The sequence below is a fragment of the Mesoplodon densirostris genome, chromosome 3 (genome assembly GCF_025265405.1).
Source record: "Mesoplodon densirostris isolate mMesDen1 chromosome 3, mMesDen1 primary haplotype, whole genome shotgun sequence".
In the NCBI taxonomy this organism is placed as follows: Eukaryota; Metazoa; Chordata; class Mammalia; order Artiodactyla; family Ziphiidae; genus Mesoplodon; species Mesoplodon densirostris.
This window is the reverse complement of record NC_082663.1, coordinates 4,408,991-4,426,733: the sequence shown is the minus strand read 5'-3', so window position 1 is coordinate 4,426,733 and position 17,743 is coordinate 4,408,991. Positions and strand designations below refer to the sequence as shown.

Here is a 17,743-nt window from a genome sequence, read left to right as displayed (position 1 = left end):
GTTGCCAGTAAAATGTTCTAAGACAGCAAAAAGTCATTCCTTTAAGTTTCACCACCTGTCATATCCTACTCTCATATCACAATATAGAAATGTCTGCTGGTCACAACACATCTGTACCCTCCTCTATTAGAATGTAAACTTCTGAAGATTAAGGAGTTTCACCCTAAATTACTGCAGTCTTTGCAAGAAAGAAAAATTCAAAAAATATCTGATGAAATAAAATATACTCTCTGCCCTGTACAAAGAGGAACTAATAAACAACAAAACAGTCAGAATTACACAAAAGAGTAAAGAATCAAGTCACACAAGAAGCCATATTAAACCTGCAACACTGGCACCTCAGGGTGTAGAGCAAACAACTGCAGACTTGAGGTACAATGAATACATATTGTGAGCAAATGTCAGATGTGTTTTAAAAAAAAAAATCTATAGTTGAGGCTGAAGCAGATTAGCACACTGCAGAAGGGAAATTCAAGAATAATCAAAAGTTTTATCAATTTTTAATAAATTACTCTCACAATTTTGATTTTTAAAATTTTATAAATTTTAGAAAAGTAAATCAATAATTTCCCTGCTAGCTTACATTTGTAATTACCTCAAAAAGTTCATGCCATTTCCTCCAAAAAGGATACAATGAACACATATTTTCCTAATACTGGAATTAACTGCCTATTTCCCTATTTAGCTAATTAGAAGTGTTTATAATAACTGTTTCTGTACAGCTTTCAAAATCAAAGATATGACTCTTGCAATAACATACATTTATAGTTAAACAGACTGATAGTTTCAATAAAGCACAAGAGGAGATTTTCAAAGACCTATTTTTTTGAATGTAAAACTTGAGATACTAAAAATAAATCGAAATGCTGTGCCTTGATTTTATTACTCTAATCACACAAATTAGATACAATGGGACCAACACAAACAAGTAACTGGTGATTACATATAAGTTTAGGAATGCCAGAAATAATACTGAAACACGCCTCAGGTTACTGCCAGAGTTGAACAGCAGTATTTGCTCCAATACTGAAGCTAAGGCTGCGGGTCACACATATGTGTGTTTACTGTCACAGGAGACACTTAATTCAGGTAAGTATCACCAAAAGATGTGGGAGGAATGATTGTGCACACTACTTCCGCCCTGCCAAGAAAATACAGAGGCCTGCAGGTGCTCTAAACGGCTACTGGACGAAATGGTGACACAGAGACCAAGGACTGTCCTGGGGATACAAACTTACACTATGATTTGGGATATATTCATTAATTCTCTACAAGTTACAAAACTAATTAACAAAAGTTAATTTTCCCACATTCTGAATATTCCTACAGTGCACTCCTTATAGAAATCCCAAAATATTCTCATAGCACCATATTCAGCTTCACATTATTCCTAAACCTAAAGTGCACAGGTCATGTCCTCAGTACAAATGAAAAACACCTACTCTTTAGAAAGCTTACGGAACCTTAAGAAAATCAAAATCAATGACAAAAGCAAAACACATTCTATAACAAGGAGGCCGGCAGCCTTGACCATTAAACGTGTGTTATGAGTAGAAGACAGCTGCTCAACTGCGCTTGCCAGGGGCACTTCCTACTTGGAGCCTGTAAGCACCGCTTTCTAAAGAGTAACTATGAAATTTCTCACATTCCTTTACACTCTTAAAAACCTCCAAGGAAATAGCCAGTAAAAGGATATCATCACATTTCTTCTGATATTCTGTCAACAAATTACTGTAACAAAGAAAAGAGTTATGTTACATTTTCAATCTAGAAAACACATTACGTTAAAATCATGTTCCCAAATGTACAAGGCACCTTTCTTCCTAGGTTTCCTGCAACAAATTTATGTTTATTTAATTAAACATATGCACACACATATACATATCACCTTAAATTCCTTAAAAGCACTGCACTGATATATGAGTTTTTAAGTTAAAATTCCTATGATCTAAATAATACCTTTGCCTATAAATTCTTGTAACTTTCACAGGATTAAAAAAACAATCTCACACCAGGAAATTTACTACAAAGAAATCTGATGTCCAGTCCTAAAGCTAAGAAGGCTTTAAAGATAGAAAACAGCTTTAAAAATTTTTTCCAGTTTAGCAAAAATCAGGTTCTAACCGCTGAGCCTCGTTGTAAAGGTCTGAGCACTGGTAACTCCCCAGCGGTCCAGTGGTTAGGACTCTGCGCTCTAGCTGCCAAGGGCCTGGGGCAGGCCCTGAGGAGTTCCATTATAACCCACACCACACAGGCACCAGGTGAGCAACCCCAGTTCCACTCTCAGCCCCACTCAGAGCGGGTCTAACACCACCACCATCTGCTCCAGCTTGTATGTCAGGTTGACGAACTTCGGCCAAACAGAGGAAAACATACTCACTCTGTATTAATAATTTTTTGCTTCAGGGTAATTAATGCTTCAACGTATTCATTTAAATTCTGAAAGAAAAAAAAGCTACAGTTAGCTATTTGCTTTTATAATATAAACTACTTTATTATTTTTCTGTAACATTTATTATAAAATATAAACATACTGTTCACTATATTATATAAACATGGAAATACGTAAATCTATTATTTATGTTGAGTATAAACCCACAGAGGTATTCTGTGTGACCTTGAGCCCATGCTGCATTTCTCTGAATCTCTTTCTTCACCTGAATGACGTCACTCTAACATCAAGGCAGTTGTACTGATGCTCTGTGTGTGCTTTTTCACTGCGAGAGCTCAATAAATATGCATTACTTTAGTTCACTGATTACTACTAACCATCAGTCTACACTTCACTCCACATTATTTCCGAAAGGACTTAATCCAAAAATACACGTAAATTATTAAAAACAGCAAAAAAATAAAAATAACATGGGAAAAGCAAACAGGAATATTAAAACGGGGCCAAGATTAAGTGAAACTTCTTTTTATAAGGATCTATGTTACACTTTAGGGACAAACTGCAAATGCGGCTCTAAATTACTGCTATCAACTTGACAGAAAAAAACATTAGTTACACTGTTCAAAATGTTCCTAAGATTTAAAAATGAACAGATTTTCTTTTCTGTAAGCGACTTTTTCTTTTAATGTCTCCTTTTTTCACTGATAAACACTTCAGAAATAAGAACTTATTTTTCATTAATTATCCCCAAAACATCTTTTTTTTTTTTTTGCAGTACGCGGGCCTCTCACCGTGGTGGCCTCTCCCGTTGCAGAGCACAGGCTCCAGACGCGCAGGCTCAGCAGCCATGGCTCACGGGCCCAGCCGCTCCGCGGCACACAGGATCTTCCCGGACCGGGGCACGAACCTGTGTCCCCTGCATCGGCAGGCGGATTCTCAACCACTGCGCCACCAGGGAAGCCCCCAAAACATCTTTTTCTATCTAGGTAATCTAACTAATTTTGAGAATTACAGAACTATTTTCCTTCATGCTAATATATGCATTTTCTTTGCAGTCATACATGTAACATATTTACTAAAATAAAGAATCTACACATTAAAATATATAAAGTAAAAAGTATATGTTACCTCATAATCACAACACCTGTCAAAAATCACTGTTACTTTTTGTATATATCCTTTCAGAACTGTCACTATATATTTAAAATACGTTTGGATGTACTCAATTCACCAATTCTCCACTGAAGGCCAGTTAGATCCTTTTCAGTCTTTACCAACAACAGGCAATGTATTCCCTTGCCCAGTTCTCTGGGGGACACTTCTAGTTTCCCCTAGGATAAAGTCCAAATAGGTTCCCTGCATTAGTGATAGCTGGGAGCTTTGATAATCTCAGAGACATATTTTTCATTTACATTTCTTTGTGCGTGATACTGAGAAATCTTCCTTATCTCCTCTGGTCGGTCATCATTTTTCTTGTAGTAAGAAAAATGGCCCCTTATATCACTTGCTCATTGGTGTGGTTTCACTTTTCTTAAGAGCTGCAATATATGAGGAACAGTAACATCTGGTCCAAAAGTTACAAATATATACATATGTATGTTTCTCAATTGATCATTAAAATGTAACTATATATGAATACAGTAGTTTCAAATATTCACATAGTTGAATATGTCATTTTTCTTAAATTTTGGTTTCCTAATATATTTAGAAGGCTCTACCCCACCTAAGATGCTAAATCATAAAGAGTCTTCCACATGTTATTCTAGTACTTTTATGCCCTTTTTTCCTATTTCTATCTTTATTCTAGAATTGATTCTTGGGTACAGTAGAGACTCTGAACATTATAAATCAAAGGGCAATGAATGGACTATTCAATAACTTTAGTGTGTTTGGCTTTCCACATTTAAAAAAATCTTTCATTATGTAAAAAATAAATTCTACATGGCAGATTTCTAGGCAGAGAGGGTAAATAAAGCATCTGCTTTTACTCCCTCCCTAAAACCAGCTAAAACTGAAGTCAAGGGATTTATTTTCCCAAAAGGCCAAACCCACAAGGATGAGAAGCAGATAAAAGACAAAGGAACACAGGAAAGCTGACTTGAGAATACTGATTTAGCAGACCCAGGAGAGGCGGGCGGGGCGAGGGGGTGCTGGCAAACCACTCAATTCTCAGTTTACACTGCAAAACTTCAACCAGCACGGAGGGGCCAGGGTCCTCAGGAAGGCTGGGCGGGGGTCACTAAGACGAGAACTAGTTGCAACCTTCCTGGTAAGCATGAACCCTCAAATCCCCACTCTGCTCTGCTACCAGGAAACTGCCCCACCCCCAGCCAGCAGGAGGAGGTCTGCTTTTTGAAGAAGCCTCTGCCTGGAACACTGTGAACACTTGGGGCAGATGGAATGCACCAAAAACAGAGGGACCAGGTACATCTAAGCACACTGCTCCAATAATGACCGCCTGCTTCTCCCCATTAAGCTCCCAGACAGTGGCAGCCACTCCTTTTGCCCTCCAGGCAGGAGGCAGGAGACTAGAAGCAGTTTCTCTGAGGAAATCTAACCAGCCTGGAGACAAGATCTAAAGTAGCGAGGAGATATTCTACAGTCAAGAAGTGGCCCACCCAGACCTACTGCAATGAAGCTCAGGGTCCAAAAGCCCACAACACTCAGAATCTCCAGCCACCACTGTATTAGCTACCGCTCTTAATATGAACAAACAATCGAAGATTTCCAAACATCAGACAGAAACCTGTAACATGAAAGAGAGACCAAAACAAAATGAACCAAAGCAACTTGGAGTAGACAAAAACTGAGAAACCTTTAAAGGTACTAATTAACATGACCTGAGATAAATGATGTTATTTTCATAAAACAAGAACAAGCAGCTATTTTTAAAAGGAATACTCAGAGTTCTGAGAAGTTTTTCAGAAAGTTTTTAAAAATTAAAAACAAACACCCACTAGGATGGCTGAAATCAAAATGACAGACAATAACAAGTGCTGGTGAGGATGCAGGGTAACTGGAGCCCTCACAGCACTGCTGGTGGAACAGGAAACGTGCAGCTGCTGTGGAAATAATCTGACACTCCTCAAAATGCTGAACAGTTAATTAGATGATTTAGCAATTCCATTCCTAGGTATATGCCCAGGAGAACTGAAAACACGCCCATGCCACATTTGTACACTCTTATTTAAAGGAGCATTTATTCACACTAGCCAAAAAGTGGAAGTAAACTAAATGGCAACTGAAAAATGGATGAACCATCATCTGATGAATGAATAAAAAAAATGTGGTACAGCCATGCAATGTGAATATCTGACAGTGAACAGGAATGAATGGCACATGCTACAATGCGGATGAACCTTGAAAACCTGCTCAGTGAAAGAAGCCAGTCACAAAAGGCTATACGCCGTATGATTCCATTCGTATGAACTGTCCATAATAAGCAAATCCAGAGAGACAGAAAGTAGCCTAGTGATAGCCAGGGACTTGCGGGCTGGGGAAGGGGGACGACTGCTGATGCTTAAGAGGTTTGTTGGCAGGGGCACGGGGCAGGGTAAACGTGTTTTACAAGAGGCGACCAGGTTGTGTAACTGTGAATATGCTAAAAACCACCTACCTGTACATATTAAAAGGATGAACTTTATGGTATGTGAATTACACTTCAATAATACTGTTATAACTAAATTAAAAACAGGGAAGCAAAATAAAAGACTCAGAAGATTTGATGAAAAAGCGTCCTCCAAAATTTAAACACAAACAAACAAAACACAGATGTAGGAAAGAATGAAGAAAAATCAGACTGTCAGTGCAAGAAGTCTCACATGCCCAACAAGAGTTCCAGTGAGAGAAGAATGGAAACGATGGAGAGATCATTAAAGAAATACTGATATTCAAGAAGACAAAAACCAAGAACTGAAACCAGAAGTTTCTAAATTGAAAGGGCCCCAGCACATGGATACAAACTGGATCCAAACCATGAAACATAAGCACAAAATTTTAGAGCATCAGAGACAAAACAAAGATCCTATGAGAATCATGACAGAAAAAAATCAAAATGAAACAAGTCATGTACAAAGAACCTGGAATCAGAATGGCTTTAGACTTCAACTATCATCTAGAGACCTAGAAAGCAAGCCTTCAAAATTTTGACGGAAAATGAATTCCAAGGTAAAATTCTGCACAAGCTATCAGCCAGTCACGATGGCAAAACAGACATTCTCAAACCTGGAGTCTCCACAAACTCACTTCCCAGACACCCCTGCTCAGGGAGGTGCCAAAGGATGTGGACACGCTCCACCCAAATCCTGGAGTAAACTGAGAGAGGACGAGGTGGGCGCAGAACAGAGGTAAAGAGAATCCAGGAAGGCAGCTGCACACCAGACTGGAGCAGTTCTAAAGGCCCAGAAGGGGATTTTTTTCCCCTTAAGAACAAAACGACAAAATTATCTGGTGGAATGAAGGCATTAAGATATTTCTACCTAACTGGCAGAGAACTGCAAGCGCCATGTAGCGTCATCATGCATTTAAATGGATTAATTTTTAAATAACCTCCTTCTTTTCCCATTCTCTTTCCAGTTCTCTGCTAGTCAATCTCATCTTCCCAGCCTTGCTTCCAGATGCCATTCTGTAATGTCAAGAACTGTGCCACAGACGTTCCAGAAACCTCAGGCTCTACAGTTAAGACACAGCTGGATTCAAAATCCTGTTCCACCACTTCCTGCAAGGGTGCCTTGGGCAAACTGACTTAACTTACCCCTGCCTCAGTACTATTTCCAATGTTATAGATAAGGAGACTGAAACATTGGTTTGGGTGTGTGTTTGGGGGGTAGGGGGTTACCTAACTGGCTTGCTATCAGGGTTAAACAGAATGAGCCATATAAAGCGTTTAATGTGGTCTCTGACACACAGTGAACACTCATTAACATTTTCAAGATGAAAACACTGAATTAAGGAAATAGTCATTAATCAGGGAAACAAGAAAACACACAGGTAAGGAAAAATCATCATAAGTTACTCCATAGTTTGGCTCTGAATAACAAATAGTCATCATGATGTCAACTCCGAATAGTGACCTAAGGGAAATCACAGCTGCACTGAGAGGACTTTTTTTTTGGGGGGGGGGCAGGGGCAGGAGGGAATGCTCAGGGGTGCTGGGGTACAGGGCAGAAAGACAGCTCAATCCTCACCTTCCGAAGTCAGAAATCAAACAATATGCCTAAAACTGAAAAACAAGCAGCAGCAATATACATCTATTATTTAACCAGATGAAACACACAGAGTGCAAACAAAAGTGGTCTCTCTCGAGAACACGGACAGGCTGGCTGGGGGCTAACAAATTCTGTACATCTAGCTGTCTCTCTAAACTATGCTCATGTATAACTCCTATTTTAAAGACTTAAAATCACAAAACATAGCATTACACAGGAAAATAAAACACAAACTGAGCGAGGATAACTTCTTAGTTTCCTACAGCACTCCAGTCCCTAACTTTTTTCCTATGGCCTGGCTGAGTGGCAGCTTGAATCTGGTCTGTTACTGCAGTGTCCTAATAAAACATTCTTTGGTTTTTCTCCAATCTGATTCACAGGTCACTTAGGTTGGTTGCAATCAAGGTCTCTAACTAATGGAGCTCAGAACTGTGAATGCTGAGCGGGCTGTGTCCAGGTGGAAGGCAGTAGGGAGGGCCCTTCTGACTCATGTTCACGTACGGGTACACACACCGTGTGCCCTCCCTACTGCTGTCCAGCCTCTAGGGAAGGACGCAGGGTCCAGGGTGTGGTTCTTCCTCTCCAGGCAAGGGGAAGGTGGCCTGGCGTCTTTGATTACGGCTTCTCTCCCTGCAGTCCTGTCCTCTCCTTCTGGAACTTCTATTATAACATACACTGGAAAGCTCAGATTTATCCCCAATTCCCTCCTCTCTGCTGTCGTAACTCCCACCTTCTGTTTTTCTCTGCCTTCGGGCCAAGCTCCTCCAGCTCTATCATGCTCACCTGCTCACGTGTTCGCTAACACTGCCCCCAGAGCAGCCCTCGCCCCCGCCCCCCATGCCACTCAGACGCGCTCCCCATACCCACCCCCGCAGCACACTGTGCATTTCAGCCATACAACAGCCTCCTGAACGTCACCGTGAGCACGGAGCACTGAGGAAAAGAAAAGAGAGGCAGTGCACTCTGTGCTTCCCGTCTCCCCTCCCCTTCTCGGGGAAGTGGGGTCAACATGGTGGCTAAGAGCACAGGGTGAGGAGAGGGGGCCTTGGCACGGAGCACGCAGTGGGCCTGGGGGCTGAGAAGTGGACAGAGGAGACTGCAGTATAGTCAGGAAAGCCGTTTTACTAAACCACTAAGTACAATACATAGACACAGAGTGAACAAGGAAACATACAGATGATAACGGAATAACTAAATTGCCCGAGTCGACCTCAAATTATACTAACATTGGGAGATGGGAGATCCTTAGCTGTGCGGCTGCCCTTTGCACGGACAGGCCTGCCAGCTTCCCCAGCTTCTACTCACGATGTGGCCAGAGCACGGCCTCATCCCCGAGGGGTGGTGCAGACAAGGGTTCACAGGGCAGGCCTGCTCGAGACGTGGGCCCTTCGCTGGCGTCTGGGAACTTGGATTTCTGGAGGGTTCCCACCATTCCCCAAACTGACAAGAGGGGCGCCCTGTACCTCAACTGTGCAATGTGGCCGATGCTGAAACCTGCTTTCCTTCTGGGAGTCTGGAGTTTCGGTACGTGCTAGACAGGGGGTGCCCACGTGACCAGGCCCTAGCAGGCTTCGGGCTCTGAGTCTCTAATGAGAGGCCCTGGGAGACGATACGTCACACATGTCACAACACACCGCTAGAGGGATTCATGAGTCAGGTCGCTCACCTGGTTTCCTCTGCACGTCACCCCACTCGCCTTTCCTTTGTATCCTTTCACTACAATATACCACACCCTGGAGCAGTCCCCCTAGGGAATCACTGAACCTGGTGTGGTCTTGGGATCGCTAAGACAGTGTAACCACCAAAAATGTCTCCAGACCTGGCCAAATGTTCCACAGAGAATACAAGGCTGTACTCAAACTTCCCTGAACGTGAAAGGCAGAGAAAGACTAAAGGAAAAAGGCTGAAGAGACGTGACAATGACATACATCTTCCTTACAGGACCTTGAACCAGAAAGGGAAAAGCTACACCTGGGCCTAACCGTAAGCACAATCGGATGGGTCTATGGGCTGGAGGGAAGTGCTGCACCGAGGCTTGCATCCTGATTGGAGAGCTATGGCTTATTCTGCTGACAAGTGCTCAGGTCTCGAGGACACACTCTGTGGAGTGCGCAGGGGAGGGAAAGTGTGCGTGTGTGCACACCATGAGGGAGTGAATGCAACCATCTTGACAACCTGTGAGTGGGGTGAAGAGAATACCAGAGTTCTTTGCACTATTCTGGCAACTTTCCTATGAGTTCTCAATTATTTCAAAATAAATTCTTTTTTAAAACCACACTAATCTCCTTGACTGCTCTGCTGTGGTCAATCTGCTAAATGGTCAGCTTGAATCCTCTCTGATAAGCCACACTTCCTCCTCCTGTTTGCTAACTTCTTATTAACTGCGCTTACTTAAAACTGAGAGTCTAGGTCGAGCTCCGTCAGAGCTGAGTGTGTCTCTGAACAGTCAGACAGGAGCCCGGGTGATGCCCTCTGGCACAGTGGTAACAGCCCACCCTTTTCCACCTGTGCGCACCCACCAGGACGAGCTGAGAGGTTCTGGCGCCCGGGAAGGCAGGCTCCAGCCTCGCTGGCCTCGTCTTCCTCTCCTCGCCTTTTGCTTTGTGCTTTACTCTATCACAGACTCTATTCTCCTCTCCTAGTCTTTGCACATGATGCGCCCTCTGGCCACACTCTCCCTCCATCTCTTCCCTCTTATTTAGTCAGGAACCATCCTTCAGGCCTAGACTCACTTCTGCTACGAAGCCTTCACCCGTCCCTCCTGGATGCTCCCAGGGTACCTACCCTGAACATCCCCCAAAATAGTACAGCTGACCCCTGACCAACATGTATCTGACCTGTGCAAGTCCACTTTTCCTCAAATTTTTTTCAAGAACTACGTGTAGTTATTACACTACAGTTATTCAGTGGTTGCTTTTTCACTCTTCCATAACTTTAACCACAACACAAGAAGCTCCACGCCTCTTCTGTTCATGGTTGTATTCCAACCCATGCCACGGCATCACAGACATGGTGACGCTCAAAAAATGTTCACTAAATGAATGAGTTACAATTTTGTGAGCATTCTTTATAACCACTTACAAATCATTATGTCTAGGGACAAGTATGTTTCAAGTTCCAAATGATGAAGTTCAAACCACTGGTGATTATCAAATGGGAGTCCAACAAAAGTTTATATAAATCATGCGCTCAAACCTGCTCCAAGGACAACCAAACACCATTTATTCTGACTCTATTCTAGTTACACGAGCTAAACAGTATAACTATGTGCTTCAAACTCCCACCTGGATTCCCAAGAGAGTTAAACTGTTTCACTCTGCAATGACTGAAACTAGTAAAATAAGAGGGCCTCTCCTTCACCAGAATTAAAGGGACTTATGCCAGCTTGACTTAAAACCACTCAAGACTTGTTTAATTGTACATAATACCACCAGAGTGAGGATCCACCTTGGTTTAGGATTCCCAAAGCTCGGCAACCCATATGCACACTGGGCTACAGATCAGTGATAAACCATTATAACCAATAAGGATGAGCAAACAGATAAGGTGATGTGAGAGACTAGAAAAAGAGAGACTAGTAGGTATCTCCGCACCCACTAAAGAAAAAGAGGGCAGGGAACTCCCTGGCAGTCCGGTGGTTAAGACTCTGCACTGTCACTGCTGAGGGCTCGGGTTCAACCCCTGGTCAGGGAACTAAGATCCCGCAAACTGTGGGCACGGCCACAAAAAAAAAGAGAGAAAGAGGGCAGGGAGGCGTGAGACAGGAAGGAAGACTTGCCACGCACCCAAGCACTGTTCCACTGGGGACAGACAGACAGCCCCCCACGGAGGTTCAGAATGAAGCCACAGCACTGATGCCAGGGCTCCTGCAGGCAAGACGCTTGTAATGTGCTTGTATATGTTCTGCAAGCTCCAGAAGTCTCAGTGTGTTAAAGCTATACAGCAGGATGCCTTCTCTGTGTACAGAACCTCTTTCGTTTCTCCCTGGTACAATTTTAGTTGAAATACAGGACTTGCTGTGACACTAGGTAACCCTGCAGAAACTTCCTTTCTACCGGTGACCCATCATAGACCTTCTACCTGGCAAATGCCATCGCCTGTTCTCAGCCCTCCATCTGTCTCATCCTGATTTCCATATGCTTCCTGTTTAACTCTGTTTCTCCTTGCTTCACCGCCCCATGCTCCCCTTAGTCACGAGCCCGCTGGCTTTCTCTGAAGAGACGGAACACACTTCTCCATTCTCCTATGCCCACCCTCTCCAGATAAAATCCTTACAATGAACTCAGTGCCCATCTGACCTGGCTGCTTCACTATTGCCCTGGAAGTGTATCACAGTACCTTGGAGGCACCTCGCACTACAAACAAATGTGAAAACAGCTGAAAATCCCCTATGCTGACGTCATCCCAAAGCTTCGCTCCTACATTTCCAACGTCTCTCCCATCTTGGCGTCTGCTTTTTCCTACCTCTACCACAGCTCTCAGAGTCACTCAGGATTTAAATCTCTGGACCTTCCATCTTCCTGACTGAGATCTGTGCACTCTTGGCAGTTTCTCACACTCAGAACCTTGTTCTTCTCCATTCCCAATCCCAAGACCCTTCAGCTGGGCCACCCTCTATTACCACCAGCCTGCATCAGTGCAATCACTGACCTCCTCGATCCAGCACGCACACGGCCACCGGTTAGTTTTATGACAAACACTGCTCTTGGGCAGTAACCATGCAAAACCCTTCACTCTTCATGATGCGAACGGAATTAAGCACAGAACTTTAAGGTGGCTACCATTCAAGGTCCTCCCTAATCTGCCAGGAACCTACTTTTCCAGCCTGACTTTGCAATATTAAAGACTTGTTCCATGGACTCCACTCACAACTAACCATTCTCTTCCCCTAAAAAAGCACTCTAGGCAACAGAAAACCCAAATGCAATGGAGTACTGCAACCTAGGAGAGAGGTCTGCAAACTAAGGCCCTTGGCCTGTTTTTGCAAATCAGGGTTCCATGGAACATAACCACACCCGTCCCTTCAGTGTTCTCTGTGGCCATCTTTACACGATGCAGGCAGAGCTGAGTACCTGTGAACGAGACCACAACACCTAAATATTTAAGATGCTGCCCCTTACAGGAAAGGCCTGCAGGACCCGGGACTTCGGGACTTTACAGGGCAACTCGTACTGCTGTTTTGAGAACCAGTAGCAGGAATGTGGCACAGGAGGAAGGAAGGCGGCAGAGGAGGCTACAGCAAAAACCCCCGGGGCCAGAGATTACAGCAGTTCACACAGGGGTGGAAGCAGTGGGGATGGTGAGAAATGGGTGACTAACAAAGAAGCCAACAGAATCGGTTGATGGGCTGGATGCAGGCTGTTAGAGAATAGAGAGAAACCAAGGATGACATCTAGTTTCTGGTCTAAGCTACCAGAAGGATACAGTTGCTACTTTGAACCAAGATGGGGACTACTACGGGTAGACCAGGCTTTTGAAGGAAAATCAGATCCACAACTGGACAACATAATTTACACCCGTCGTTCTCCTGCACAAAAGCCTCTCAGGACTCGCTATCCTTTCAGAGTAAGAGCCCAAATCCTTACAATGGTCTCTAAGGGCTCCCACAGTCAGGCTCTCTTCTCTCTGACTTCATCAAACTCCCTGATTGCTCCAGGTCGCTTGTGTTCCCCACAAAATTCATAGGTTGAAATATAATCCCCAATAGGCTAGCCATTTGGAGGCTGGTCCTCTGCTAGGTGAACAGGTCGTAAGGGCAGAGCCTCCATGGATGGAATCAGTGTACTTATAAATGAGACCCCAGAGAGCTCTGAGCTCTCTCCCCACTTCTGCCATTGAGGACACGGCCAGAAGGCACGAAGCAGGCATCCTGCTCTCACCAGATACCAAATCTGCCAGTCCCTTGATCTCGGACTTCCTAGCCACCATAACCGTGAGAAATAAATTCCTGTCGCTGACAAGCCACGCACGTTATGGGACTTCATTAGAGCAGCCCCAAGCAGACGCAGACACCAACATGCACTCCGCCCTGCCACAGCACCTCCCTGCTCTCCCCGGGCACACCAGTCAAGCTCCTGCGTCAGGCCACCACACCTGACGACGTTTCTATTGTCTGGGATGCTTTTCTTCAAAGACATCAACAGAACTTATTCTCACCACCTCTGCTCAAATACAACCTCTGTGAGGACTCCCTATTTAAATTCCACTAGCCCCTGGGCCCTTCCTCACCCTTTTGTTCTCCCCGCTTCTCTGCTCCCTTTATCTCCAGCACATTTATTACCTTCTCACATAACTTGTTTAATCTGTCTCCTCCCTCCACCTCCTAGAATGGAAGCTCCAAGAGATGGAGAGTATTCGCTCCCCCCCCCCACTGTGTAGCTGCACTGCCTAAAACACAACAGGTGATCAATAAATATTTGTTGAGTAAATAAACCGGCCCAAAGAATAAATATAACTCGTGAAAGAGTCAAGAGAACTTCACTCACGTTCCTGGGTTTTGAGGGAAAAAAACAAAAGCACGTTCTAAATGCCTACGTAAGGCAGCTCAGCTCGGCCAATTATCTGACCAGAAGCTCCCCCTCTATTTCAGAACGCCAGCACATGACTTTCTTTTCTCCGTCCCCTGCTCTCAGCCCTTCAATGTTTGGGACCCGTTCATAGATGATGCAGTTTAAGACAAAAACAAAACGAAACAAAACCCTAAGCTTATCTAGCCTACATTCCTTTCGGGTTTCATCAGTGCTCTCCCCTCTGCGCTACACTCACACCAACCAGACTTCGTTCTGCTCCTCAAAGACGCCTTGCTCCTTTTCACGTCAATAACCGCTCGCCCGTTAAGCCCTCTACCTAGGAAGCTGCTCTCACACCTCTGTCAGTCTTCTTCTTCTCATCCTTCAGATGTCCGAATGCCACCACTTCAAAAACACCCTGTCGGCTGCCACCCCAGCCAAGCGACAAAACCACCACGTCCAACTCCTCCTTTATTTTCCTAACACTTAAAACCTTCTAAAGTCCTATTTGCACACACGTATCTTATTTATGACAGCAGATCTTACCTACTTTGTTCACCACTATGTCCGCGGTGCCTAAAACACTAAGTAAAATAGGTGATAATTTAGTTACATGTCCATACCGTGGTAGACAGTTCCGCTTTACCATTAAGGACACTGATCGCCAGAAGAGAGACTCCTGATATCAGACAGCTGGGAGAGTCTGCTGGAAACGACTACTTGGGACTATTTCCGCGACTCCGTGAGACCTGGGGCCAGACACTAGCAGCTCTTCTGCCACGGTAGCGCACAGACCACGCTACAGCTAGGAACCTCCAGGATCTTCAAGCCTTTAATCGATGAACGACCCTCTCGGCCAATCCGCAGGCCGCATAAGAACTTGCCCCCAGGCAAGAAATATTTTAAGGACGGACCAGCACAATTAAAAAAAAACCTTATCCTGGGAAAGGTGGCTTCCCTTGTCATTTTGACCATCCCTCATCTACCTACAAGTCAGCCCTGGGGAACCCTGAGGCTGCATAAAGGCAGCAGGGGGCCCTCCAGAGCTCGCTCCCCAACCACTGCATCCCAGTAAATGAATCCTGTATCCTACACCTAAATAACGCAAAAGAAGCCGTTCCCAAAACAACTGAAGGGAAGCGGGGGCAGCGGGGAGGGGGGCTTCAGGCCCGGGAGTGGGAGCAGCGCGCGGAAAATTAACGCGCGCGGCCCGACCCCCAGCCGGAGCCCTGGACGGCCGGCCCAGCCCCTCCGCACCCTCAGCCCGGGGGAGACGCCGTACCTGCTGCAGGGAAGCGCAGCCCTGACAGCGCGAGAGGTCCGCCGCCGTCCCGGGCGCCGCCGAGTGGGTCTCGCCCGGCATCATGGTGCCGCCGCCGGGCCCGGTGAGCCCGCGCGCCTCAGGGACCCGCGACCTCGGCCCTGTCCTGCCTCTGCTGACGCCGCCGGGGCCGCCGCCTGCCAGGCCGCTTCCCGCCGGGTCCGGGCGGGTCCATCCGTGCACAGAGGTCCCCGTGGAGCTGACGAACCACTCTCCGAGCCAGAGCTGCCTCAGGCACTAGAAAGAAACGCTACCCGGCGCGGCCCCCGAGCGCGACGCAGTCCGGCCAGGACCCCGCCCCACCCTGGCTCGCTCCGCCCCTCGCCGCGGCGCGGGGCTGCCTGAGGCGCTGCCGGAGCAAAATAGGGAGCGGAGCCGCGCCGATGCGGCTGGGAAGACGGGCGCGAAGGAAACGTCGAGGAGAGAAGAGACATCGGAGGGGCCCTTCTTCCACAGTGTAGGATTTACTCGTTCATTGCCGGCTTGCTGTGTGGCACACTTCACATAGACACCTAAAACCTTCAACGAGGGGGAGGTGACCTGAGCATGACGTCACTCCAGGCGCCTCATGGTCTTGAAGGACCCCGCACCCGGACGGGCCAGTGCACGATTCTTAAGTGAAGGCATGGGCGCTGTCCGAGTCCGGCCGGGTCCAGGAGGAGAGGGCAGGACTACAGCTCCCAACGCCCCGCGCGGCGGGCGGACACCGAGTGGTTCCTCCGGCCGCGCCCGGTGCGCTTTGGCGCCTCGCCCTGTTTGTCGTCGCCGCTGACCAGTCCTTTCTCCGGGAACGTCTTTCTTCCCGGCAGCGCCTGCTGTGTCCACTTGCCGTCCGACCCGGCGCTCCTCGGCCTCATTCCAGACCCATCCCCGCCGTGTCCCTGAAGCCTCGGCTCTGGGCGCCGCCACCCACTAGGTGCCAAGCACAGCGCCTGGCCGAATCCTCGGCGACCCTGCCACCAATTGCTAGCTACTACCAAGTCTTATTTTTTAAATCTCTTGGAAAGGGAAAAAAGAAAAGAAATCCTCACCTGACCGCAGTTCCTGGATACATTCAGGTCCCGATCTTCTTGTCTGAACCGAAGTTTTTCCCATCTGCATTCCAATACCCACCACCACCAGAATCGCTTTTTGATAATCACAGCTTGCTGCCGTCGGTACCTTGCTCGGAAGCCTCCCGTGGCTACCCGACGTCTGGTTAGAAAGTCCAAATTCTTAGCATTCAGTACAAGCTTTGTATGTGTTAAGGAGACGTCCAGACCTTACCTGCTCCTTCCTAAATCTACAGGATGGAAATTGGAACTGAAAACACCCCTTCCAAGAAAGCATTCTGGGTTCCTCTGCAAATATCGCACCCCTGCCCTTGCTTACACGCTCTGTGGCTGACACTTGCTGTGAAGTGGAGGGACAAGGTATCCAGGAGATCCCTAGATTACCTGTCGTGGGCACTCAAGACGCACCTGTACTTGTCTGAAGAGGTGCTGTGGGATGCGAAGAAAGCAAGAGTAGGGTTAAAAGTGAAAGGAGAAGTAAGCAGATGGACAGCGGGGAAGCAGGTGTACCTTGGAAGAGAAAGGGGAAAGGAGGCCCTTGCGGTCCTGGTGACTTTCCATTTCTGGTTTCCGATACCAGATAACTGGTCTTAAGAGTAACTTCCTTTTTACTTAAGGTTTCCCAAATGAGTGTTTTTTCCAGAGTCCCTTCGTGGAGGAGGCACCAGCTTACCCTCCGGGGTTATCTCCCTCTGCACTGCACCCACGCACACAGCGCACCTCCCCTTGCTGGAACTGGGAACCCTCACGACTGCCTTCCTGCCTTTGGGCTCCTGTGCTTGTCTTCCTCCAGCTTGACAGGCTGTCGTCCTGTTCCGGGCCCCACGTTTTACCTCCACAACTGCAAGTAATACCTAGGTCCGTTTTTGTCCCTTAGCACTGAGCAATTTTTTTTTTTTTATAACACCACATTTTGACTTGTACTGTGGTGATTTTTATGTCTTAGAGGTGCTTCTTCCTTTTAAACGCTGCAAAGCGCTGTACACTGTAGGTGCTCCATGGATGTCAGAGTGAGTCAAATTTGCTGCAGCTAATTGAAGGTGAAAGAGAATAAGCACTTCCATTCAAAAGTGGAAGTGCATTTGTTTCAACTTCTGCCTTTCTCATAAGATATTTAAAGAAAAAAAAAAAGTGTGGTTTGTGTAATGTAGGGTGGGCAAAGTTCCCATAAAGGGCCACATAGTAAAATATTTTAGGCTTTTGGGGCCATAAATATGCAGGTCTCTACTGCATATCTGTCATTTTTTTTGTTTTTGAAAAAC

The 17,743-nt window shown here is 46.0% G+C and overlaps 1 protein-coding gene across 3 annotated transcripts in view; it reads right to left on the bottom strand.

Moving 5' to 3' along the window:
- Positions 1-15,692, bottom strand: part of ICE1 (interactor of little elongation complex ELL subunit 1) — a 61,471-nt gene extending 45,779 nt beyond the window's left edge. For 2 of the 3 annotated variants that reach the window (XM_060092703.1, XM_060092704.1), the window contains exons 1-3: positions 15,391-15,692; positions 2,381-2,439; positions 1,697-1,731 (exon numbers count right to left, since the gene is read on the bottom strand). In XM_060092703.1, coding sequence (XP_059948686.1) covers positions 1,697-1,731; positions 2,381-2,439; positions 15,391-15,474 — 178 coding nt within the window. In that variant the 5' untranslated portion in view covers positions 15,475-15,692. Of the gene's footprint in view, positions 1-1,696; positions 1,732-2,380; positions 2,440-14,731; positions 14,943-15,390 lie in introns of those variants that run through there. The other variant, XM_060092705.1, reaches the window with a different exon arrangement.
- Positions 15,693-17,743: the final 2,051 nt, after the last annotated feature.